This window comes from Micropterus salmoides, unplaced genomic scaffold (assembly GCF_014851395.1).
Source record: "Micropterus salmoides isolate LMB-PRFRI ecotype aquatic unplaced genomic scaffold, ASM1485139v1 Ms_hic_scaffold_14, whole genome shotgun sequence".
NCBI classification, from domain to species: Eukaryota; Metazoa; Chordata; class Actinopteri; order Centrarchiformes; family Centrarchidae; genus Micropterus; species Micropterus salmoides.
Window position 1 is genome coordinate 11556899 of NW_024040485.1, and position 26888 is coordinate 11583786.

At 40.1% G+C, this 26888-nt stretch overlaps 1 protein-coding gene across 1 annotated transcript in view; it reads left to right on the forward strand.

Moving 5' to 3' along the window:
* The window catches only part of LOC119901897 (macrophage mannose receptor 1-like), a 45862-nt gene that overhangs the window by 1637 nt on the left and 17337 nt on the right, over positions 1-26888 (forward strand). The window contains exons 4-25 of the mRNA XM_038717663.1: positions 2151-2306; positions 2603-2713; positions 3006-3143; positions 3745-3924; positions 4578-4732; positions 7804-7917; positions 8422-8537; positions 8696-8844; positions 8928-9127; positions 9512-9624; positions 9729-9801; positions 9922-10075; positions 10317-10352; positions 11562-11725; positions 12291-12352; positions 16686-16786; positions 16896-17038; positions 17179-17284; positions 25275-25402; positions 25495-25536; positions 25721-25756; positions 26007-26057. Of these exons, the coding sequence (XP_038573591.1) occupies positions 2151-2306; positions 2603-2713; positions 3006-3143; positions 3745-3924; positions 4578-4732; positions 7804-7917; positions 8422-8537; positions 8696-8844; positions 8928-9127; positions 9512-9624; positions 9729-9801; positions 9922-10075; positions 10317-10352; positions 11562-11725; positions 12291-12352; positions 16686-16786; positions 16896-17038; positions 17179-17284; positions 25275-25402; positions 25495-25536; positions 25721-25756; positions 26007-26057 (2528 nt within the window). The remainder of the gene's footprint in view (positions 1-2150; positions 2307-2602; positions 2714-3005; positions 3144-3744; positions 3925-4577; positions 4733-7803; positions 7918-8421; positions 8538-8695; positions 8845-8927; positions 9128-9511; positions 9625-9728; positions 9802-9921; positions 10076-10316; positions 10353-11561; positions 11726-12290; positions 12353-16685; positions 16787-16895; positions 17039-17178; positions 17285-25274; positions 25403-25494; positions 25537-25720; positions 25757-26006; positions 26058-26888) is intronic.

The window sequence follows — 26888 nt, forward strand, 5'->3', positions numbered from 1 at the left end:
CTTAAACATGATTAGGCAATATTACTCGGACTACAAATGGACTACCAACAGGAACCACAATGCATCCGATACTAAAATTTTGTCCCTTGCCTACAGATTCTGCATTTATATGCAGATTTCTGTTTATAGAGATTACCATGAATATAGAGGACACTGGAACAATATCACTCTTGTAAACCCTCTGCACTTTGAGAAAAATAAAACATAAGTAGTCAAGTTAAATCATTAAGAACAAAAGCAAAGGAGAAGGAGTTACCCGAACAACCAATGAGGATCAGTGACTGGTTGTTAGATATGAGTTGCCTGGCTAATGATTGGACAACCAAACACTTCCACACCCACTTGAAATGTGGCGCATGTGAGGGAGCTCAATGTCTGACCCTTCAAACTCCCATAGTTGCCTATAAATGTTCAGTGAAACGCCCCTCATTAATATTAATACGGACTTACTACATGAAGAAAAGGAGGCAAAATCTGACAGAAAAGCTACAAAATAAAATGTACCTCAGTGTGACACTGATATTCCTTTTGGTGAAGCTGAAGCATGTTGTTTGGTGGGTAAAAAATGCAGTTTCACGCAACGCTTGTGCGTGATGTACGCTTGAGGAAATGGGACTCCAGAGCTCCACCCCTTTATAACCGATCTGCAGGAACAGAAATCCCTCCTGAGTAGTGATGTCGCGGGCTGGAGGGGGACACACTGACGGGATGACACTGGTATTAATTTGAGTCCCCAGTTTGAAAAGAGAGTAAACCAAATGCATTCCGCTTTCGTGTTTAAACATTTATTTAGGCTTAACAAACAGTCCACTCACTTAACGAGGCTGTCGATGAGTTAAAAGAAATATGACTTGTTGTAAATGAATAAAATAAAATAGTGTTATATTTCCATAATGTGTTTTTACAAGCAGCACATCATATCCACACGCTGGCGGATAGTGTTTGGCTTGAAAAGGCAATGACCATCTGATAACAGTAGGCAATAGGAAACTATACTCTCGTATTTGCGCGACTGAAAACAGCATAAATTTAAACGTAATTTGTCCTCCTGTTCACCTTATTTATGAGAATAAATTGCACTGCATGCAGGTATTAATATAATTCCTGATTAAACTGTACAACATATTGGAGGCGTTCAGAAAAGTTGCAGAAACAGATATCTCCATTTGTGTTTATTATCCTAAATCTGGATCTTTTTGTGTGCACAGCAAATGATCTTAAGTTGTGTGTTTTTTTACGCACTGGCTTTTAGTCTGGCTATAGTTGAATAAATTTCTTCTTTTGTTATCTGTGAGATTAATACTTAACCCCAATGATTATGTGGTGGTGATGGTGCAGTGGGTAAGACATGCCTTTGGTGTGAGAGACTTGGGTTCGAATCCACTGTGAGACACCATTATGTCCTTGAGCAAGACACTTAATCCAGAGGAGTGCAACCTCTGACATATATAGCAATTGTAAGTCGCTTTGGATAAAAGTGTCAGATAAATGTAATGCTTTATTTTGATCTTCTGTAATGATGTGTCTCCATTTTCTGATCATTGAATGAATTTGAGATTGTGAATATAATCTTTTATAATATTCCTTAAAACACTCTTTAATTTCCTTCAGTTTGTGGTATATTTATTTAGTTTTGGGATCTTGTATTATTATATATATTATTATTATTTATATTACTATTTTTGTTTGTTTGTTTGTTGATTCCCTGCTTCCTCAGCTCATGTGCAGCCTCATGCATGTCCCCATACGTGTGGGATCCATTGGATTCGGATCCTCGTGAACGGAGTTTGGAAGCAAATGCCTTTGCTCGGAAATATCTGTGTGCATATTTTTTTTTAAAGTCAAGTAGGTCTTAAGAGATAGGCAGCATTTCATGGAGTAATTCGTCTCCAGACCCGCAGCTTCTTTGCTAGCTAACATGGCGGAATTGTCCTTGTTGGAGGGCTCCATTTTTGACATTAATTGTTTAGTGACCTCATTTTCTTTTAACTAACTCACCTTTCTGTAGTTTGTCCCTACTCATTTCTATTCTTTTAAAGTTTGCGAGTTAAAATATTTTGAGTTCGAAGGTTGTGTTTACGACCGATTGAAACCGAAAGTATTATACTCTCTTATACTAACATATCCATATTTTTTATGTACATTTACAGCCAAAGAGGGCTGGAAAATACACCCAACAACAGGAGCGTTTTACCAGCTCAATGCAAACTCCGCTCTGACCTGGTCCCAGGCTGACACCAGCTGCAAACAGCAGGGGGCCTCCCTGCTCAGTATCACAAATCCTCACGAGCAGGCTTATGTCACAGGTAAGGAGCCACTGACTCTATACTCAATGTGTTGATAAATGGAGCAGGAATTTGAGCACATACAATAATTATGTACCAATTCAGTTTGTGCTCTTTGTTTTGAACAACTAAGTTTTTCCATTAATGGATAATATATCACTCTTTACAGTAGATATTCTGAAATGCATTGTTGCATTGAAAAATCTGAATGTGTACATGTTCCAAAATAATCATTGAGCCTTTCCAACGACTAATGGCACAGGTCAGGTGACTTATGGTCATTATTGTATCATTTTTGTTTCCCATACCCCCAACAGCATTACTAGGGACAGGGGGCAATAAGCTTTGGACTGGGCTGATTCTGGATCCAGAACATGGCTGGAAATGGTCTTCCGGGAGGCCTTACCGCTATCTGAAATGGGACTCAGGTAGGTATTTCCACCACTTTAAGACTTTGTGTTTCTATTTGGATATAATAATGGTAATATATCATCAGTCAACACCTGCAAGCTCAAGCAGAGGGAAGCTGGCTAGTAAAATACTCCTGATTTAAACCTGTGACTACCAAACAAACATTTGTGTTTAAAACATTTGTGTGTTTTCTCGTAATGTTATCTGAGTTTTCTCTACAATCTCAAACCCTTGATTAATATTATTAAAGTGAATATGTGCTATGTGTGAAAAATCAACAAGTCTAGCATAACTGTCATCTTGTTTTAGGACATCCTCTTCCTAATCCGGGATACAACTGTGCAATTTTTGATCCTGCTGTACAGTACTCCTGGCAAAGTTCACCTTGCAGCAAGAAACTTGGGTATATCTGCTACAGTGAAGTGGCTGAGCAACAGCCTACGCAAGGTAAAAAAGAAATCTATTCTACACATTTCCTGGGAACCATATAGCTGTAGTCAATTAGGCTTGCGCAGTATCTTATTTTTCATACCTTCCTGACATTTCACTGGGGTGTATAGGCCATATTACTGTATTTGTGTAATAAAACCAAATAAATCTAAGCATTGTCTAGCCTACAGTGCTGTTTGTCTAATATGTAGATAGCCTACTTAGACAAGTTTTGCTGAGTTTAAATACTTACAGCCCACTGAACAATGAACAGATAGGAGGTAAGAACCTTCTTCCATAGATTCTTGCGAGCGGCAGGTGAATGCAGCAAATGAAGGCTGTAGCTGAAGCTCCACTGTGTGCGTTGTTTACTAAATCCTGGAAAATGTAAAGAGTTAATCGTGTTGTTACGTTGAAGATGATGTCAGGCAGTTTCATGGGGCGTTGCTTGCCTCCGTTGTGCACTACAGTATAACATCTCAATATAGCATCTCCGTATCAGTTTAATAGAAAGAGGAGTCGTCGTATTTTTGAAGTACCGTTGGGAGACCGTAACATCTTGATACTACCCAGTACTGTTGATCAATCATTGGATTTCTTTGTTTCTTTTCATAATCAGCTATTGAGACAGGATTTTGTTCAAGTCCTTGGACTCCCTACAATGGTCATTGCTTCCACCTCAGTCGCACTCAGAAAACATGGTCTGATGCCCAAAGACAGTGTCGTAATGATGGAGGAGACCTGGTCAGCATCCGCAATGTGGAGGACCAAAGCTTTGTCATCTCTCAACTTGGATATGGTACGTGAAGACAATAAAAACAAACAAGTTTACCTGTAAAGAAGAAACCCTTACAACAAAGAATACAAACCTTTTAAGACCTCGGGCCTTTCTTTAGGATTTTCTTGTGATGCACTGCCCTCATCAGCTACCACAAAAAGGCAACACACAATCATCTACAATCATTCATTGTCATTTACTAAGCTGATGTTAACAGATCCTGACAGATCTTTTACTTACTGGATGATGGTCTAAACAATTAGCCCACCCAAGTAATGAATGGCCTTCGTAATTATTTATTAGTAATGATGTCAGTGGAGGTGGTCTTTAATTTAGGCAAAGGTTAGAATAACATTTTTTCATTTTTTAAAAACAACCAAATGTTTACCACATGAGGAGGGGACTGGGGTGGTGGCAGCAGCATTGACATGAGTGCATTGCAGAGCAAAAACAAGGAGTGTAAACCTTCAGAAATATGATTGAATGCCACTAGCCAGCTGGTAGCTCAACAGCTGAAGAATTAGTCAATAATGCAATAATAATAAGTGACAATCAATCAATTGGTAGTCAGTATATTGAAACAGGTAGCACTGAGTTAATTTAAACTGTACACCGAATGTTAGATATTCAGTTTTAGGCAAATATTTTACAGAAAAGATTGTTCATGTCTGCAGCATCCGCTGATGAGCTTTGGATTGGACTGAATGACAGGAAGACAGAGGGGCTGTTTGACTGGAGTGACCACACTACTGTCAGTTTCACTAGCTGGGAATTTGGGAAACCTTCTGGCCCTTTTGAAATAAAGGACTGCGTTCTCATCAGCGGAGAGGTAAGAAGCATCATGTGGGTATAGCAACTGCGTAGCCACAGATGGGTGGGCCTGAGGGTCCACCTATTCGTGGCTTCCTTTCTTACTGATCGATCATCCAGTGCAGTCAAAACATTTTGTTTCTTCCAGCTTGTTTACCATTTGATGATGATAGGTCAGATTTTTTTGAATGACACATTATTTAGCAAATGGCAGGTAGCAAACAGCCCCTCTTCTTTCACTCAGTGAGTGCATTGCACGAAACGGTCTTTGATAGTTTTCAGCTATAGCTAGCTTCTTTTAATGTAAGTTTAGATAATCATGGCGAAACAAAGCAATTTGCTCAAGTTTGTAACAAAAAGACGCCGTGAGGAGCAAGGGGAAGAGAATTCACCTCAAGTTCATCCACCATTTTCAACCCAGACACCTACTACTGCGACGATTTCTCCTCAACAAGTGCAATACAGAATGAGATACTGGAAATCGCAGCATTGCTACGCAGCATTTGCATGACAAGTCAGACACATACTATGCAATTTTGGCAGATGGGTGTAAAGACTTCAAAACGAGAGCTTGTGGCAGTCTGTATCAGATACATACACAAAGACCAATTGAAGGAAAGGGCTCTGGGATTTGTGGAGACTGGGGACATGAACGTAAATGCTATATCAGCAAAGATCCTGGAAGTACTGAAGCCATTGCAGCTGGACCCAGCTCTGTGCGTTGGATTTGGTTTCGATGGGGCATCGGTTATGTCCGGCAACAAAGGAGGGGTACACATGATTTTGAAGCAAACGTTCCCTCACGCCATATATGTGCATTGCAATTCCCATCGCCTAAAGCTCGTCCTGTGCACAGTATCAAAGGTATCCCCCAGCTTTTCAAAATTTTTTGAGGTCATCAACAACCTGCATAGTTTCATGGCAGGATCACATAGACATGCTAGATTTATAGAAATCCAGCAACAGCTGCGACCGGGGAAAATAACGCTAGAACTAGAGAGATCCTGCTGTAAGTAAAGTCCTGGCACTTTTGGGCCCAATTTTGTAGACCCTTGCTGAATTCTCTGAAAGCTCCGGCCACACAAAACTTGAAGCTGTATCCCTACATCAGCATATACAAACAAAAAAATTGTGTTTCTATTAGTCACGTTCAAGAAATTATTTGAAATGAGTGACTACGCCACTAAGGGCTTGCAATCTTCCATCATATCAGTTACAGATTGCATTGATCTAGTCAAAGGCCTTAAAGAGAGCTACACTACATTCAGGAGGACAGAAAATTACGTTAATAAGGTAATGACATTGACAGATGATCTGATGAAGCAACATGACATTGTGAACTGGGACGTCACTGGGTCTCGAAAGAGGAAGTTAGTTAAGTTGGGCGATATGCAGGTTGAATCTACTATGGGCAAAGCATCACCTGTAAAGGACAACTCTGACCTAAAAAATATATGGAATGATATATTAGACAGGCAAATCATGGAACTGAACACTCGTTTTAAGGCGGACGCGTACATGCTGCGTGCTTGCCTCAGTCAGACACCTTTTGTGACAAGGCACTAATACAGCCCGCCAGCACACACTTTTCCATCGATGTGGAAGATGCAGAACATGCAGTATTTGTACAGCAGCTGAAGAGAAAGGTCACAGCGGACAGGACCTTTCCATCCCTTGTGGAGGTGCTCGACGCATGTCCTAGTGACATATTTCCCAAAATGAATCGTCTCCTGCGGGCCCTTGTCACCCTACCCATAACAAGCTGTTCTGTTGAAAGACTGTTTTCAACTGTCAATTGGATAAAAACTGGCATCAGGGCATCACTGACTGAACTCTTTGTCCCTGCTCTCCTTTGAAAGAGAACTGACTGAATCATTGCACTATGATGAAATAATATCAGTGTTCAACACCAAGCCCTGTCGTAAGCTAATTTACTATTTCAGACTGTACTTAGCCTATGTCAATGTTAGGGTATTGTTTATTCGATAGGAGGCTATAGTTTTTGTTTGGTGTACAATTGCTTCATGCTTCATTCATGCTGATGTTGCTGCACCTACCATCTGTGCGTGTGTGTGTGGTTTAGGCTATATGTGGCCGCCATGCCAGGCTAGGTTCAAATGTATTTTTTAACGTTACTGCGCAAGTTGGTGGCAGTGTAGCTCTGAAGCTAATGCTGTTGCTGCGTCAGCTGTGTGAGAATATGTGGCCGCCGTGCCCGGTTAAGCTATGCTGTTATGTTCATGTTGTGCCTGTAATAACGCCTGTGTGATTAAACTGTGATGCATTCAGGCAATAATATTTGTAATGGACTAAGTTATTATAGTACAACATAGGCTACGCTTTAGATCCTATATTGTAGGGGAGAACTAGGCCCACCTGATTTTCACTGTGCCCACCCACACTGATTTCTGACGCGACTGGGGTATAGTGCACATATTACAATTATAGGCACATAACATACACTCATTGAGAGAAAATTAGTAATGCAATGATCGACCGGCTGGGGACCAATTTCCAGCTTGGTCTTGATCAGTAATTAACAACAACAACAACAACAAAAAAAACAGTAACGGAGTCGCGGGTGAAAAAATTCAAAACGCCAGTTGTCTTTATAAAACTGCTCACAAATAAAGTCAACAGAGCAGACAAATACTGAGAGAGAGAGAGAGTGTTGAGGTGTGTGTCTGAAGGGTAAAGCAAGGTGAGCAGATTAAATGGTGAAATAAGAAATAAAATAGGCCACTAGAAATAGGGTAATGTATTCTTTCAAATATTTTCAAATAAAAATTACAAATAAACCCCACACCACTACAGTTACATTGCCTGTGTCAAACACTAAGCCATGTTATACTGCAGTTTATTTTCAATTAGATTTGTATTAAAAGCTTCGTCCAGCAGCCTAACCTGGAGCACTTTTAATTTTGAAATTTGTTTACTCAATTTTACACACACACTGTCTACTGTATATGTCTGTATCATATTACATTTGTACAGTTTCAAGACTGGCATTTTTGTTTGATGTATCAATACATTGATTGTAGTACTTTCCAGTACATTTCTCCACATACATTTTACCGTACTTTGTTGCAGAATGGAAACTGGGCTGACCGTGTGTGTGAAGAGAAGCATGGCTTCATTTGTATGAAGATGAGTGCCTCAAAACCCACTGGAGATGAAGTGGAGCAGGATGTCGGCTGCAAACCTGTGCGTTAACTTTCCTTAATTTTATCTGTTTGAAAACTGTTTATCTCTTCTTCATGAAATAATCCCCAAAGTTTAACCTGGGGTTAGTGCCTGAACTTCCAGCCACCTCACCTAATTCTGTCACCTCCCTAAGACAGACAAACTCTAACAGAGCTTTTTAGCCTTTTTTGAGATGAGTATATCGGTTGTCTCCTGGAGCAGCAGTTTTCAGTGGGGCAAAGCTCTAATAAACCCACGGCACTCAACCTGCCCCGTTTGACAAAGCAGACAAACATACCTGGCAAGATAGCTAGCGAGCACAGTGGTGCACCAAGCAGCGAAAGAGCCAGTTGTTTTTCTCACAGATACCAAAGCAAAGAGCTAAATGAATGTTACGCTTATTACACTTTACATGTGGACAGTATATATAGACATACTCGTGATGTATAAATCATACAGTAAAGCATGTATCATGTATACATGAAATCATACAATTCTCTTTTTTTCACTGTTTTTGTTTTCCAGGGCTGGAGAAGACATGGCTCATACTGCTACTTTATAAGCACACAGATCAAAACTTTTGATGAAGCTAAAGATGACTGCAAAAGTTCAGGTTCTTACTTAGCTGATGTTTCAAATGGGTAAGAACAATTTTTTTAATTCCAAATGTTCTAAGCATGTTTTTTTTTACCTAAATGTCTAGTATTAACAAATACAATTTAAACCATATAATGTTTTGTTGCAGTACAAAATTCTGACACCAGAATTCCTATGATCTTGCTTGTGCAAACATTTCCAGGGTGGATAATGCATTCCTCGTCAGCTTGGTGGGGTTGAGACCAGAGAAATACTTCTGGCTGGGCCTCTCAAACCAGAAAAACATTGACGAATTTGTGTGGACCAACACAGACTCAGTGAGATTTACTCACTGGAATGCTGAAATGCCAGGTAAGGAGAAATTTTAAACTTCATATGTGGCAGATAGCGGCTTCACTATTGACATTTCACAATTTCTCCTTCAACAATGCAAGGTCACCAACAGGGCTGTGTTGCCATGAAAACTGGGATTTTTGCTGGCCTCTGGGATGTGCTGCCCTGCAACAATAAGGTGAAATACATCTGCAAACACCTGGCAGAGGGCGCGGTTTTGACCCCTCCACCACCCACTCGTGCCCCTACCGGGTGTGTTGACGGCTGGACTCCAATAGGATCAAGAAACTATTGCTTCAAGGTAGAGGTCTAAAAATAAAATCCTCCGCCTAAAGATCAATTCAGTTTACGATTTTTGGTTTAGTAATTTTATTTCCGTCCTTTCGGCCTGACTTATGTGATTGAATTTCTCCTCTCTGTTAGCTGGTTACTCAGTAGTGTTAATATGACACCCATTAAAATGGAGTCTTAAATTAATCTAAGTCCTTTTTTCCAAAATCTAAAAAGACAGTTGAGATCAACAGTGTAAATATGATGACATCTGTGTAACTGTCTGTCACAACTACTCGAATATGCACACATACAAAGACAATAAAACACTGTTTGTCCCTTTAAATGACTCATCAGAGCTTGTTGTGAAGTGACACTCCCAAACCATGTTGAAGCTCTATGTCTTGTTTTTAAGTTGTTTGGGTCAGAAGAGAGGACGTGGTATGAGGCCAGAGATTACTGCAAGGCCATCGGAGGAGACCTGCTCAGCATCCACAGCGAAGCTGAGCTACAACAACTACCAGGACGGTATGACCTTTCAAAGTAGAAAAAAATACAAAAATGTTTCTTCTTTTAACATTTTAAATACAGATTTCATATTTAAATCTTTAATATACATTTGTCCATTATAGCCATGAAACAGTCTGGATTGGACTTAGTGCCCCTGACCCAGTCACCGGTTATGTATGGAGTGATGGATCCCCAGTGAGTTCAACAGTTTTCTGCTTTAATAGTTGAGTAAATAATTTTTAGTTTAGGGGACTCGATAAAATACACAATATAATTCTAAATCACTGTGTTTGTATTGTTTACTTTTGTTTACAGGTAAACTTTCAACACTGGGAGGATGGAGAGCCAAACAATAAAAACAACGTAGAGTCTTGCACTGAATTCAAAATGTATAAGCGTAGTAGCAGTGGGTCTTGGAACGATGTGCACTGTGAGACGAGCCATAACTGGCTGTGCCAGATCCGTGCAGGTAAAATGAGGGACAGAAACCTTCTCTTTCTCATTTGTTTGGTTACTGTACCAAGGTATCAAAGAAGAGCATGTAACACTTTTTTAACCTTTGCTGAAGGTTATTTTGAGCAAGCTTGGCTTTCTAACAAAGCCTTCCTCAATTCATTTTTTGGTGAAACTATTCTCAACTCGCCGCTGCCTACTATCACTGCAGTGCTCTGTTCAGTGTTCTGAATTATCTTCTGGTTATGCCCTTACAGGAGTGACTCCAAGTCCACCTCCAGAACTTTCTCGAGGTAAGTGGGCCATTTTTCTATGCCAACACATACAAAACTAGAAATGCAATTTTTTCGGTGACTTTATAAGACATACTGCTGACAAATGCAGTCAACGGAGCAGACACATACAGGGAGAAAAAGAAAAATAGGTATGGGTGTTTCTGTGTCTGAAGGGAAAAGCTAGATGGGGAAGACTAAAGTAGTTTGTGAGTAAACACTAAAATAAGGCAGAGAATTAAGTAGAATTAAAATTTTGAGATAACTAATAACCTGCTATAAATAGGGTAATTCAAGGCGCACAGAAACATGGATATGAACTAATTCTCCTTATCTGTAAATGTTAGCGTAATATCCAATGCATTTTAAATATTTTCAAATAAAATATACAAAGTTCACAAATGTGAACCTCATGGTGTTACTAGGGAAAAGTTACAGTATTACCAAAGATATTTCTTTCTAGACCAAAGTGGTGCACCAGCCAGCCAATCGACATTGCCATCCATAGAGCCATGCTGCTTGCAAGGCTAAAAAAACCCTGAAAATCTGAACCCACACCTGTACATTTTTCCATTACCATGTTGCATCACGTTGTAACATGCATCATAATGCTCGTCTAGTGGCTAGTCAGGCACGGTGCAGCGCACAGTGACAAGACATCCGCCTGCCGCCTTCCCTTACCCCCACTCTCCCTTCCAAACACTAGCTACCTTCCAGGCAGTCAAATAACATAAAGCTGTTACTGTGGTGTAGAGACAGTTAAAATGTTATGAAAGATAAATATGTTACAAATGAATAACTTATCACTCTGAAGCTCTTGCTCCAGTCTATGTTGCTAAGCTGATCCGGGAACACCTACAGCTGAACTGAAGCCATCTATTGTTTTTTCAGGACCCGCCCTACTCTGCTTCTGATTGACTAGTAGTCCTTAACTAGGTACTGCGCGTGTGCAACTTCCAACAAAGATATTGTAGAAGTGAGATGCATCAATCCGTAGCTAAAATGGAGCGTTCAACAGACAGGGTGAAAAGAGGTGCTGCAGGAATGCGCTGTATGAATAAAAAATATGTCATTTTTTGAAAATGAAACCATGTAAACCTGTTCTTGTACAACCCCTAAATACAGTAAACCTGAAAATGAGAATAATATGACCACTTTAAATATTGTATATATATATATATATATATATATATATATATATATATATATATATGTAAAACATGTTTGCAGATTACAATGAGACCTCAGACGGATGGCTAGAATGGAATGGGGATCAGTATTATATTAACAGCATGTCGATGGCCATGGAAGAAGCTCGTCACTACTGCCAGCAGAAGCATGGTGACTTGGTAACTATCAACAGTGAAGCTGAAAGTGTCTTTCTGTGGAAACAGGTGAGCAGTGACATTAAAATCCTGACATTAATCGTTAGCTATAGCATTTAATCTCAGAAACAGACTGTATATAAGAAGTGGACGTAGCCTCTGAGTCTGAAGAGTGAAGCCTATGCGTTAGGTGTCTTAAACCTGCATTATTTCTTATGGCCAGCAGGGGGAGACTCTACTGGTTGCAAAAATAAGTGGGATATATATATAATTTTTACCTCAATAAAAGAGGAGGTTATATTCTCACTCACTAGTTTCAAGTCTTCAATACAGCATGATGTTCATTTAGCAAATTATAATCCCATTTAGAGTGAAATACATTAAAAAAACAGGGTATGCTTTAGGGCGTGGCTACCTTGTGATTGACAAATCGCTACCATGGAGACCTGGCAATCAGGATAGGGGACTAACAATATATATCCTCCCCAGCTCCACCCTCTCATTGAAATATGGTCACAAACCAATCAGTGAAGTCATGGCAGCTACGTCCACTTCTTATATACAGTCCATGCTCACAACGTACTGTAATGTAAGTACTTTTGTTTTTACCATGTGCCTCTGTTTGTGTTTGCAGATATCCAAAAGTTATAAGTCTTACTGGATAGGCCTGACTGTAGATCTTGATAGTACATTTGGGTGAGTATGAATTAAATAATAGATAAAATAAAAAGGAGGATGAAGTCAAATAAAAGTGTCAAATTTGAGCTGATGAACAATGAGTTGTGCTTTATGCAATTTTATTGGAGCATTTTGAATTGTTACTGTTGCACTACTGGAGACAGGTTGGCCTGATACCAGTAGTGCTGAACCAGTCAGATATTTGTGTCTATTGTAAACATCATTAATCTCTGGCACAGAAATAAGGCCACAATTTAATCTTAATAGTCTGGCCACCCGACAAATGTGAGTCAAATATTCACTCTTCATTTAGTTCTGTTTTGGTCATCAACAATTCATGAGGGAGATGTCTGTTCTTACATGTTGCTAGATGCTACACAGTGTTCACTATGTTGTAGTAGTTAGTTTTTTACTTTTTGTGTCTGCCGTTTAGTGCTGGGCAGGTACATGATTGGTTTAGCAGAACTTTTCAAAGAAAAACAGCTGCCTGCCCTGGCAGGTAAGGAGGCTGATGAGAGCGGAGTTTGAGAGTCAGAAAACCAAAACAATGATCCAAAACAGACTAAAGAGCTTTCTAGAGCTCGGTGGTACTGTAGGGTAGAGTGGAAGTTCTGTAGGTTAGCCATTACAAGCAAATTCTTACACATGACATTCATTTATAAAAAAATTTACTGTACAAGTACTGATTAGTGCAGCTTCTTTGAGCAAAATTCAGTGGATTCAGCTGCCTGGTGTCAAGACTAGTGGGGTTTACAATGGCCAATGCCGATATTTACAGAGCATGACTGCCACGGGCTGATATACAGAATGTCAAAAAACTGAGTACACACCTAACATTTTGTAAATATCTGATTATATCTTATGTATGTATATCTTATGTGACAACACTGAAGAAATGACACTTTGCTACAATGTAAAGTTACAGCTTGTATAACTCAAAATACATCACACAGCCTTTATTGTCTAAACAGCTGGCAACAAAAGTGAGTACACTCTTCAGTGAAAATGTCCAAATTGGGCCCGAAATTTCATTTTCCAGCACTGCCTTAACTCTCTTGGGCATGGAGTTCACCAGAGCATCACAAGTTGTCACTGGAGTCCTCTACCACTCCTCCATGACGACATCACAGAGCTGGTGGATGTTAGACACCTTGCGCTCCTCCACCTTCCGTTTGAGGATCCCCACAGATGCTCAATAGGGTTTAGGTCTGGACACATGCTTGGCCAGTTCATCACCTTTACCCTCAGCTTCTTTAGCAAGGCAGTGGTCGTCTTGGAGGTGTGTTTGGGGTCGTTATCATGTTGGAATACTGTCCTGCGGCCCAGTCTCCGAAGAGAAGGGGATCATGCTCTGCTTAAGTATGTTACAGTACATATTGGCATTCCTCGTTCCCTTAATGAACTGTAGCTCCCCACTACCGGCTGCGCTCATGCAGCCCCAGAGCGTGACACTCCCAACACCATGTTTGACTATAGGCAAGACACACTTGTCTTTGGACTCCTCACCTGTTTGCCACCACACACGCTTGACATCATCTGAACCAATCAGGTTTATGTTGGTCTCATCAGACCACAGGACATGGTTCCAGTAATCCATGTCTTTAGTCTGCTTGTCTTCAGCAAACTGGTTGCGGGCAACTCAGTTTCAGGGTCTTGGCAATCTTATAGCCTGAGGCCAGAACTGGCCCGCCAACAATTATATCTGGCCCGCGGCCAGATTGCTTTGATAGCAGAAAAATAAAAAATAAATTGATAGCGACTGGTGCTGAAATAGATCATGACAGATACAGTTACTCACACAATCACTTCCTCTTAAGTGATTGTGGCTACTACATTATTGGAGCAATGCTTTATGTTGAGTTTATTGAAAGCTTTTACTTTGAAGAGTTTTGAAGGACATTCAAAAGAGTCTCTGGCTTGCTTGACACACCTCTGGGAAGAATGTAGAAAGTTGTGTGGTGCTGCAGGGAGCCTCCAGTTGCAGTAGTGCATGGATCATGCGTAATATTCATCCAGCCAACGATCACGAACCGTTCACAGCCTGTCGGCACCGGAGAGGGAGTGGGGCGGACCAGGGAAAGGATTGCAGAGCAACTGGCCAGCTGCGGTCGATCAGTGATTGTTTCCTCTGGCGGGATGAAGTCTGATCCTCCGCATGATCTATGATAAGATTAATGTCAATAAAGCATGCTGTCAATATTTTAGAGACGCCCTAAAATATCATAAATCATGCTTTTAGGTGAGCTGATGTCTTGTTATTGGGAGCTAAGCTCCCCCTGGCTCTCCCGTAGTTCGCACCCTGAATTTCCTCAGGGAAATGAAAATAAGCGTCCATAGGTTTATGAATGCGGCTCAAACGCCGGGCGCACACACACTGCAGCACGCACGTGCCTTATTGTGAGCATGTGCAAAAGTGTCCTTATAATCAAGTAATAAGGGGGGAAAATATACATTGTTAATTGGAATGGATCTTCCTGTCTTCCTAAGGGGACTCCCGCACAGTACCTACTGAGCTAAACATGCACATGAGTATGCAAGGATTTTAAATAATTTGACTTTGTTCTGGTCCGCCATATAATGGCTTGAAAAAATTTGGCCTGATGCCAGACTTATTTGCCGACCCCTGGCCTAGGCCATCTTTATGTTGAGCAACCGTTCTTTTTTTCAGATCCTCAAAGGTGCCATATTTAACTTCCAGTGACCAGTATGAGGGAGTGTCAGAGCACAACACATAATTTAACACACATGCTCCCCATTCACACCTGAGACCTTGTAACAACAATGAGGGGAGGGAAAATGGCTTATTGGGCCCAAATTGGACATTAAAGATAAAGTTGTTACTGTGATGTAGAGACAGAGCTCAGTTATAACTTTATGGATGAAAGATACATTTGTTACAGATTAATAACTCACCACTCTGAAACTCTTGCTCCAGTCCATGTTGCCAAGCTGATTGGCAACATATACAGCTGAGCTGAAGCCCTGTTTACCGGCTTTTCACTGTTATACAAGCTGTATATTCACTCACTATTTTACATTGTAGCAAAGTGTCATTTCTTTAGTGTTGTCACATGAAAAGATATAATCCAATGTTTACAAAAATGTGAGGCGTGTACTCACTTTTGTGAGATACTGTATAATACTGATTTCACAACAAAGAAAAGTCATGTATAATTCCTTTATTCCATGCAGAGTTAGGGCTGCAATAATTAGTCGAGATAATTGACAATTGATAATTTGTCAACGTTGAATTTCCTTTTAAACACATTGTTGTTTAAGGGGAGAGATAACCATCTTCCCCTTGAGAAACTTTCTGGTTGTTCATTTGTAACTGAAGTGCTGGGGGCAGTACCACTTAGACTACGCACAAAAAAGAAGCATTTAAGCGAGGTGCAGAAAGCAACGGAGATAGTCTAACAGCAGAAAGGTTGTTTTTTTTTTTTACATGTTTTGTATTCCATCACTAAATACACTTCTGAGAAAATCTGGGACGAAAAATCAATTGTGTAGATTTAGAAAATTCTTCATTCTTTGCTTGTGAAACGTAGAAGTACTTTGGAAAAAATTATAAATAAACAACAGAAGTAGTATGAAAGGGGACTTTTACGTTATTATTCTAAACAACATACCAAAGCAAAACTCTTGTAAGCACTCCAGCCTTTCCTTAGTTCTTTGCGCTTTCTGTGCTGGCTGGAGTAGCCTACTCTGCCTTGTCTTCTTCCCTATTTTCCTCCTGGTGTTGATAGGCTATTATTCATTAAGAATAATAAAACCTCATTCACTTAATTAGGATTAGGGTTGACAAAAATAATCAGGACTAGTCGACCAATCTAAAAAATAATAAACAGATTAGTCGGCTACGAAAATAATATTTAGTTGCAGCCCTATGCAGAGTGCAATCAAATATACATGGTTATTACAGAAGTGTAAAAGTTGTCTGAAGTGACGTCATTCAACTGCATTATTCAATACAGTGCAATAATATATATTTACTGCTAGCCAGTAATGGATTTAGATTTGATGTCATTTAGGATGGGAGAAACGTGTTAACATTTAGAAAAGACGATAGTAGAAATTTTAGGGCTGAAACTGAACTTTTTCAGGGGGAGCACTAACATCGTTCCACAGCAGCCACACTGACAAGGCGGCTTACAGATGGGTCGGCAGACATTTTTTGTTTAGCGGCCTCGTAAGTGCAGGCATCGGGAAGACAGATTAAACCAGAGCTCCTTTTCTCAAACTATTTTGCAACACAACCATTTATAATATTTAAAAAACAAATGGAAATGAAAGTAAGAGTAGGCAATGAATGCATTGGAAATTTTCAAGTAATTATATTGTGTTCCAAAAGGTGGATGGATGGTTCTCCAGTGGTGTTTCAAAGGTGGGATGAAAATCAACCTAACTTCCAAAACAATGATGAGAATTGTGCTGTCATGAAGGGCTCTATGGGTGAGTAACGTAAAATGTATATACACAGTATATATTAAATAAGTAGTCTGAGATTAGTTTTTATTTGTAAAAATGCATATATATTTAGTATTTTTGGTTTGGCTCACAGGGTTCTGGCATGATTATAATTGTGGGTATGAGCACAAATCCATATGTAAACGCAGTGGTTCACCACCTGTCAACACCACCGTAGCACCGACAGTTCCTCCAACAGGTGGTTGTCCACAAAACTGGAAAAAATTAGACTCAAAGGTCAGAGGTCACTTTTAATTCTTATAGTTGTTTGGCCGCTTGGTCATAGAACTAATGTTGCATAGAATTAAAATCTCAGTGCCTGCAATGAAATGAACCTTCAGTCTGAAAACCACAAAGCTGTTGATTTTCACCTACAGTGTTACAACATCATTACCAGCCAGAATGAGACATGGGAGGGAGCGAGGACACAGTGCAAAGCAATGGGAGGAAATCTGGCCTCAATTCTTTCAAGACATGTGCAAGGTTTGTTTGGAAGATTTTTCTTCAGAAAACTCTTTTTTTGTTGTAGAGAAATGCATATAATGCTCCTTTTTCACCCCTGATGAGTTTGCAGCCCTGCATTGAGTATTGTGTCTACCAAGTACAACCAAACCGGATACACTTTTGTTGTAGACCTACAAACTGATCAAGAGCATCAGAGAAATATTTACATCCACAGGGCACCTAAAAGAGTACAGAAAAGAAACACCCACTCATTAGAAGTGCTACACAATATATATATATACACAGTAATCTGCTCACCTTGCTTTTCCCTTCAGACACACATGCACCTCTCTCTCTATCTGACTGTTTTTTTGACTTAATTTGTCAGCAGTTTTATAAAGATAATTGAATGTTTTCACCCGCAATTCCATTTCTGTTATTACTATTTTTATTATTACTGATCAAGATCACCATGGTACTGAATGACGCAGCATTAACAGCTGTGTTAACTGTTGCTTTACCTGGTCCATGCTTGTAAAATATCTACCATGTCCACATCTTCTAACGTAATACAAGATAGCGTCTCTTTCTGTGTGTTTCTCTGCAGGTGTGGAAACATGGCTTATTTTGGCCTTACATATAAGGAGCGTTGTGTCTTCTTTATTCACAGTGAAGCACTTCCATGCCTACGACATTTTAGCTTGAGTGTGTGTGGCTGTCTGTGCTGTGCGCATGACGTCAAACACCATGCAGTGCAGCCTTTGTGTAATGTTTATTTTCAGAAAATCGGACATTTGAAATGCCCCGGTCACCAGTTATATACTGTATATACAGTGGGTACGGAAAGTATTCAGACCCCTTTAAATTTTTCACTCTTTGTTTCATTGCAGCCATTTTCCAAAAATCAAAAAAGTTCATTTTATTTCTCAGTAATGTACACTCAGCACCCCATCTTGACAGAAAAAAACAGAAATGTAGAAATTTTTGCAAATTTATTAAAAGAGAAAAACTGAAATATCACATGGTCATAAGTATTCAGACCCTTTGCTCAGTATTTAGTAGAAGCACCCTTTTGATCTAATACAGCCATGAGTCGTTTTGGGAAAGATGCAACAAGTTTTTCACATCTGGATTTGGGTATCCTCTGCCATTCCTCCTTGCAGATCCTCTCCAGTTCTGTCAGGTTGGATGGTAAACGTTGGTGGACAGCCATTTTCAGGTCTCTTCAGAGATGCTCAATTGGGTTTAAGTCAGGGCTCTGGCTGGGCCATTCAAGAACAGCCACGGAGTTGTTGTGAAGCCACTCCTTCGTTATTTTAGCGGTGTGCTTAGGGTCATTGTCTTGTTAGAAGGTAAACCTTCGGCCCAGTCTGAGGTCCAGAGCACTCTGGAAAAGGTTTTCGTCCAGGATATCCCTGTACTTGGCCGCATTCATCTTTCCCTCGATTGCATCCAGTCGTCCTGTCCCTGCAGCTGAAAAACACCCCCACAGCATGATGCTGCCACCACCATGCTTCACTGTTGAGACTGTATTGGACAGGTGATGAGCAGTGCCTGGTTTTCTCCACACATACCGCTTAGAATTAAGGCCAAAAAGTTCTATCTTGGTCTCATCAGACCAGAGGATCTTATTTATCACCATCTTGGAGTCCTTCAGGTGTTTTTTAGCAAACTCCATGCGGGCTTTCATGTGTCTTGCACTGAGGAGAGGCTTCCGTCGGGCCACTCTGCCATAAAGCCCCGACTGGTGGATTGCTGCAGTGATGGTTGACTTACTACAACTTTCTCCCATCTCCCGACTGCATCTCTGGAGCTCAGCCACAGTGACCTTTGGGTTCTTCTTTACCTCTCTCACCAAGGCTCTTCTCCCCCGATAGCTCAGTTTGGCCGGACGGCCAGCTCTAGGAAGGGTTCTGGTCGTCCCAAACGTCTTCCATTTGAGGATTATGGAGGCCACTGTGTTCTTAGGAACCTTAAGTGCAGCAGAAATTTTTTTGTAACCTTGGCCAGATCTGTGCCTTGCCACAATTCTGTCTCTGAGCTCTTCAGGCAGTTCCTTTGACCTCATGATTCTCATTTGCTCTGACATGCACTGTGAGCTGTAAGGTCTTATATAGACAGGTGTGTGGCTTTCCTAATCAAGTCCAATCAGTATAATCAAACACAGCTGGACTCAAATGAAGGTGTAGAACCATCTCAAGGATGATCAGAAGAAATAGACAGCACCTGAGTTAAATATGAGTGTCACGGCAAAGGGTCTGAATACTTATGACCATGTGATATTTCAGTTTTTCTTTTTTAATAAATTTGCAAAAATTTCTACATTTCTGTTTTTTTCTGTCAAGATGGGGTGCTGAGTGTACATTACTGAGAAATAAAATGAACTTTTTTGATTTTTGGAAAATGGCTGCAATGAAACAAAGAGTGAAAAATTTAAAGGGGTCTGAATACTTTCCGTACCCACTGTATATATATATAACTAGCCCTCTCCAAAAGTATTGGAACGGTAAGGCAAATTCCTTTGTTTTTGTCATTCACTGAAGACATTTGGGTTTAAGATCAAAAGATGAGTATGAGACAAGAGTTCAGAATTTCAGCTTTCATTTCCTGGTATTCACATCTAGATGTGTTAAATAACTCAGGACATACCACCCTTTGTGGTAACTAACAAAAACAAAGGAATTTGCCTTACCGTTCCAATACTATACAATTGCAGGAAAAAGTATGTGGACCCTTTGGAATTACCTGGATTTCTGGAAAAAACTGATCACAATATGTGATTTGATCTTCGCCTAAGTCACATCAATAGACATAGTCTGCTTGAACTAATACCACACAAACAGTTATATGTTTTCCTGTTTTTATTGAACACACTGTGTAAACATTCACAGTGCAGGGTGAAAAAAGCACGTGAACCCTTGGATTAAATAACTGGTTGACCGCAATAATAAATAATAATAATAATCCTTATTTGTAGAGCACTTTTCAAAAATAAGTTACAAAGTGCTTTAACAAGTGTAAAGAATAATACAAAAAAAACAAGATAAGAGCATGAAAACACTAAAAAGACTAAAATACAGATTAATATAAAATTAGTAAAATACAATAAAAATATGTTTTAAGAAGGGACTTAAAAGAGTTCACTGACTCAGCCGACCTGATTTCCTCGGGCAGGCTGTTCCAGAGCCTCAGGGCCCTGACAGCAAACGCTCTGTCCCCTTTAGTTTTCAGTCGAGACTCTGGAACAGACAACAGACCTCTGCCCGAGGATCTCAAGGTACGTGCTGGTGTGTATGGGACTAAAAGGTCAGAAATATAACAAGGCGAGAGGCCATGAAGAGCTTTAAAAGTGATCAATAGAATTTTAAAGTCAATTCTAAAACATACTGGGAGCCAGTGTAATGAAGCTAAAATAGGAGTAATGTGGTCATATTTCTTTGTTCTGGTTAAAAGCCTGGCAGCTGAGTTCTGGACAGTCTGGAGTCGATCAATAGATTTTTGGGTTAAACAGGTGAAAAGGCTGTTGCAATAATCCAGGCGTGATGAGATGAAGGCGTGTAATGGTCTCGGTGTCCTTAAAAGTTAACATAGATCGAATTTTTGCTATATTTCTAAGTTGATAAAAACATGATTGGACATGTGGTGTGCTGCTCGAAATTTAAAATTACTATCAAACCAAACACCAAGGTTCTTTGCCACAGGCTTAATGTGATTTACTAGGGAACCAGCAGATGGCAGTATTTGATTTGCCATCTGCTGAGACCCGATGACCAGGATTACTGTTTTGTCTGAGTTCAGCTGGAGGAAATGATTTGACATCCATTTTTTAACTTCACAAAGGCAGTTGTTAAGTGAACTCAGCATTCCAGGGTCTGTGGATCTGACAGGCAAGTATATTTGTGTGTCATCAGCATAAATATGAAAAGAAATGCCATGTTTATTGATAATATGTCCAAGGGGAAGCAGATACAAGGAAGCACACCATAAGCACACCATAATTTAACTGGACAGAATGAGGAGACATAGTTGTTTACAGACACACAAAACTTCCTATTTGACAGGATGAAAACCATTCTAGGGCAGTACCAGAGATCCCCACCCAGTGCCTCAGTCAATAACCTCAACCAAGCGTTCCCTGTAGTTGCAGATCAGACCTGAACAATGGTCAAGAGGAATTTTGGAATTCCTCTTTACAAAACTGTTTTAGTTCGGCAATATTGTTGTGATGTGAATCGTTCTCTTGAGGTCATGCCACAGCATCTCAATTGGGTTGAGGTCAGGCCTCTGACTGGGCCACTCCAGAAGGCGTATTTTCTTCTGCTGAAGCCATTCTGTTGTTGATTTACTTCTGTAATTTGTGTCGTTGTCCTGTTGGATCACCTATCTTCTGTTGAGCTTTAATTGGTGGACAGATGGCCTTATATTCTCCTGCAATATTTCTTGACAAACTTTGGAATTTTTCCGTGACTGTAACTAGGGTTGTACATCTCGATTTTTTTTCAAGTCTATTTATCTAACGATTATTTTTTCTATTAGTCGATTAATCTAACGACTAATTTTGTAAAGAAAGAAAAGTTGCCTATTACTCGATTAACATACCAATTTATCCAAAATAAATATCAAAAACATGTCTAATCAATGAATCTATATTTTATTGGATCATCCTGATGAAGCACATTAGAATAATGACAATAGCAGCAAATCCTAAAATGAATCAAATTTCCACGTCACTTATGTGTTGTGAAAATAACAATAAGACATTAATTAGGGTACTTTACTTAAAACTTTAAATGTTTCTCACATGGATTCATTTCAATATTGAGTAATGCAGTATGATAATCAAATGTATTTCTGCATCAGTGAACACCTGAAAGGACTCACAGACTGTACAGTCACAGATTGTCTGTAATTAGATTCAGCTGTTTTCTCGCTCATACGTGGCCGTTAAATAAACAGAAAATATGAAACAGCCGATCGTTACATGATTACACCGCGAATCATGTAACGATCGGGCAGCAGCGGGGCAGAAATTACTTTTAACATGAAGGCAATGAAGAAATACTACGTGTCCTTGTGCTGATAATGTGCCGTGCTTGTATGGCGACAGAAAGTAAACACGATTTGCGGTGCTGCCCTATAGACAAAGTGCTGCGGGCTACCTTCGTTTCACATGTTCGTGCTGCTTCACATATTCACGTGGACAGCAGCTGTGCTGAAGCTGTTTCCAATTTACAGAGCTCACGGAGCAGCACATTGTTGAGTGTCTGTCTGAAATACTCCAAACTTTAGATGGTCAAAGGCGCAGTCTTGTAGCTGGAGCTTGTCCGGGATAATCCCACACCGGATGCAGCGACACGTCGACGCATGTAATGCGCGTCGAGGTATTTATGTAATCGGTTACGTCGATTACGTCGACAAATTGCCCCAGCCCTAACTGTAACCTTTCCAGGCCCTGAGGCCTGAAGCAGCAAATAAGCCCCAAACCATGATGCCCCCTCTGCCATACTACACACTTGTGATGAGGTTTTGTTGTTGAAACTTTGGTTTCATCTGTCCACAGAATATTTTGCCTGTAGTGCTGTGGAACACCCAGATGCTCTTTTACAAACTTTAGATGTGCAGCAATGTTTTTTTTTTAGATAGCAGTGGCTTCCTCCATGGTGTCCTCCCATGTACTCTGTTCTTGTTTAGTGTTTTATGTATCGTGGACAGGGGCATATTGGCCATCGGGAATTAGGGGAACATTCCTGAACAGCAGGTCCATTCCAGGGCGTTACAGGGCCGTTGTTTTCAGTTTTTCATGTTCAACTTTAATTGATCTGTCTGTGCAGACTGGGCCAAACCAATACTTTAAATTTTGAGGGGGGATATGAGCAGACCCTCCCAACTTGGACCGATTCTCGCTAATGCTGAATTTGACTGGCGCAGATCAAATGAGCTTTCTAGCTGGGAGTTCAATATCAATATGTTTATTCAGCCCAGGTGGTGTGATAAGCACAACAGATCAGGTAAATATGTTGAAAAGGAAGAAAGAAAGAAAGACAGAAATAGGAAAAAGAAAGTATGGTGCTGGAAGGATAAGAATTTAGAGAAAAAAAGGTCAGCACAAGAGGCAGCTACATGCGCCAAATTAACCAACCCCTTCCTTGGTGGAAAGGTTCTGTGGCAGCGCAGATGAGGCAGGACCCAGCACAGGCGCTGATAAGTAATGCACTTATTATAACCTGAGATTATTTATATCTGCACTGATGTATAGGCATATAGGATATATTATATATTTATGTAAGGCCTATTATAAACAAAAGTTGAAGCACAAGGAAGAGAAGCAGCAGGAGGAGGACAATGGAACCAGAAACAGTGACAGGTACAGGGCCAGTGTGCAGGGCTAGGTAGGCAATCATCCATAGATAGAATTAGAGAATGGATTATTGTTAGTTATATTTATTACTGATGTTCTTCTCGTGCATATGTAGCTGCACAATCAGTACAAGCAGAGTTAGGGTCCAGCACAGCGGAAGCTGACACAGAGATAGGCCAATTAAGAGCTGAAGATAAGGGCTTTGATTTTTATGCACACACATACACAACACTGCTCTATTTTACTTTATGAGACTACTTTGTAGTTTTTGATTATATTTAACTATTTAAGCATTCTGACTGACTCAGGCTTGCCTGACCTGATCTTGTTCAGTGCAGTGGTGCCTTGCTTATACAAACTTAAGAGGCAGGTGTCATAAAAAAATTCTTGAACGTCTTCATCATAATGAAATTGACTGTATACAAGTATAAAGTCGCATAAAAGGCCTCTCCGTCTCAAGTCCCGGGCTGAATTTCAGTCCCAGTACATCCCTGATCGTAGAGTCGTGAACAGAGGTGTTAACGTGTTCCAGAGATTTCAGCTGACAATTTTTAACCTCAGTGAGCATCCTGTGCTGTGCTTGTGCAGTCGTCTTTGCAGGACGACCACTCCTAGGGTAAGTAGCAACAGTGCTGAACTTTCTCCATTTATAGACAGTTTGTCTTACAGTGGACTGATGAACATCAGACCCTTTCCAGCTTCATCCAAATCAACAATTCCTAATCTTAGGTCTTCTGGGAGCTGTTTTGTTCGAGGCATGGTTCACATCAGGCAATGCTTCATGAGACTAGCAACATTTAAATTGGTGTGTGTTTTTTATTGGGCAGCTAACCAACACCTCAATCTCATTTCATTGACTGGACTTCAGGTTGACAGACTCCTGACTCCTATTAGCTTTTGGAGAAGTCATTAGCCTTGGGGTTCACATACTTTTTCCAACCTGCATTGTGAATGTTTACATGATGTGTTTAAGCCAAGTGGGAAGCTTCCGGTCAGCAAACTGATGCGAACACAGAAGTCCCTTAAACCTGCATTCTATCGAACGGCCAGCAGGGGGTGTGTCTTCTGGTTGCAAAAAGAGGTCCGGCTCCATTAGAAATAATGGTAAAATGACCCTACATCTCACCTGATATATTACCTCAGTAAACACTTTCAAAATGAGTTTATGGTCTCAATCACTAGTTTCATGTCTACTTCAACACAACATGATGTTCATTTAGTAAATTATGGTCCCATTTAGAGGAAAATAGACCATAAAGTATGCTTCACGGCAGGATTATTGATGATTGACAAGTCATTACCATGGCTACCTGTCAATTTGGCTAGAGGCAACTCGTACCCTTGGCACTGTGTAAATTTAACCAGCAGCTTTCACAAAGCGTTAGCTCCACCCTCTCGTCCAAATATGGTCATGTCCGGTGCTGCTGGTTGCAAAAAATCAACATGGCAGCACCCTATCGGTCAAACTCGAGGCTTTAAGGAGGCAGTCCACAAACCAACGTGTGACATCACGATGACTACATTCACTTCTTATATACAGTCTATGAGTCATCTGAGCATGTGAATGCATCGTGAGGCACTGGTTGCAATTTGCAACCTTCACTACTAGATGCCACTAAAACATACACACTGACTGAACCTTTAAATCATCAATATATGTTTTGTTTTTAGTGTTTTTGACAACTAAAATGGCTAAGGAACCTACCAAAGACCTGTGGATTGGTTTGCATACTATAAAAGGTGGCCGATTTTACTGGACTGATGGGCGACCAATGAGATACAACAATTGGGGATTTGAAGTAAGTGGACACTGTAATTTTTGTTGTATAATTTTAAGTATGTGAGTTATGTGTTTTTTTTTTGTATTTTACATGTGACTGTTTCTCTATAGTTGCAGAACCAACATGATCGAATCATTCACAGGCCTTTTATGGTAACATGCTTAAACTTTACTGTACTTGAGGCGTAACTGTGTCAACTTAGGGCCCAAATGACTGAGGCCTCAAGTACACACAAACTTTATTCAGCATTGTGATCAATTATATGCATCGTATTGTTTATAATACATCTTTGGCTGTACTGCTTAAAATTTCTGACATCTGGATTTTCCATTGCAGTATGATTACGATTTCCTCACTTTACATCATTTGGAGGTAAAACCTTTTTGATAATTTGCTTGTGATGTGCAATACCACTTCATTTGTCTTGACTTGGAGCCAGAATACATTACACTTTTATGACAAGCTGGGGTTGCACCTCTGGTACACGTTTGTTCAGAATTTCTGATGAATTATATGCAGCTGCAAAGTCTATCTTTATATATATATATATATATATAATCTTTATATATATATATATTATCTTTGCGTATTAAAACAAATTTCTGACACTTTTACATTGCAGATGATGCATCATCATCATCACGCATGGCTTTCACAAGAGGAAGCTAATACGGTAGGTAATACGTTCTTGACACACTAATGTGAAATGCAAGGACAATATGAGGGAAAAAACCTTTGCACCTACCATTTAAATGCGTTTTGTATCCAGATTATATCTAGATTTTAACCTGATTACATTTACACATAGTTTTATTATGTGTCTCCAGTGTCCACATTGAGTAGGCTATATGAATTGCAGAATATGATAATAAAAATTTAATCAACGTGGAAAATAGTGGAATCTGCCTAAATGTGGCCCCAACTTATAAAAATCTGGGTTGTCCCCTAACATTATAATTGTTATGTCACAGCACTTAAGCCAATATACAGAAAAAAATATGCTCTGGGTTTCACGAAGTGCAGGGCTCAGCGGCTCCTCCACACACACACACACACACACACACACACACACACACACACACACACATACACACAGTCATTTTGAGAGTCAGCACACTAGCAAGAGCTCATCACTTCATCAAACTTAGAAGTGAAAACACATCGGCAGACAGAGGACGCGAGTTCATTGAAGACCTGTGGCTTCAATGAGTTAGATATTTGTTAAAAAACTGAAAAAGAAAACTGAAAAAGCTACGTCAGGTCAAGCTTTGTAAACAAGGAGGAGCACTGCCCATGTGAAAGTTGCTTCTGTCGGATCCACTTATTCCAATTACGCAGTGATAACACATCACTGGCAAGACCGAAGCGGCCTACAAGAGGGAAGTGGCCAGCTTGGTGGCATGGTGCGAGGACAACAACCTCACCCTTAATAAAGACAAGACAAAGGAGATAATAGTGGACATGAGGAAGGAGAGGAGACGTCATCAGCCATTGTTCATCCAAG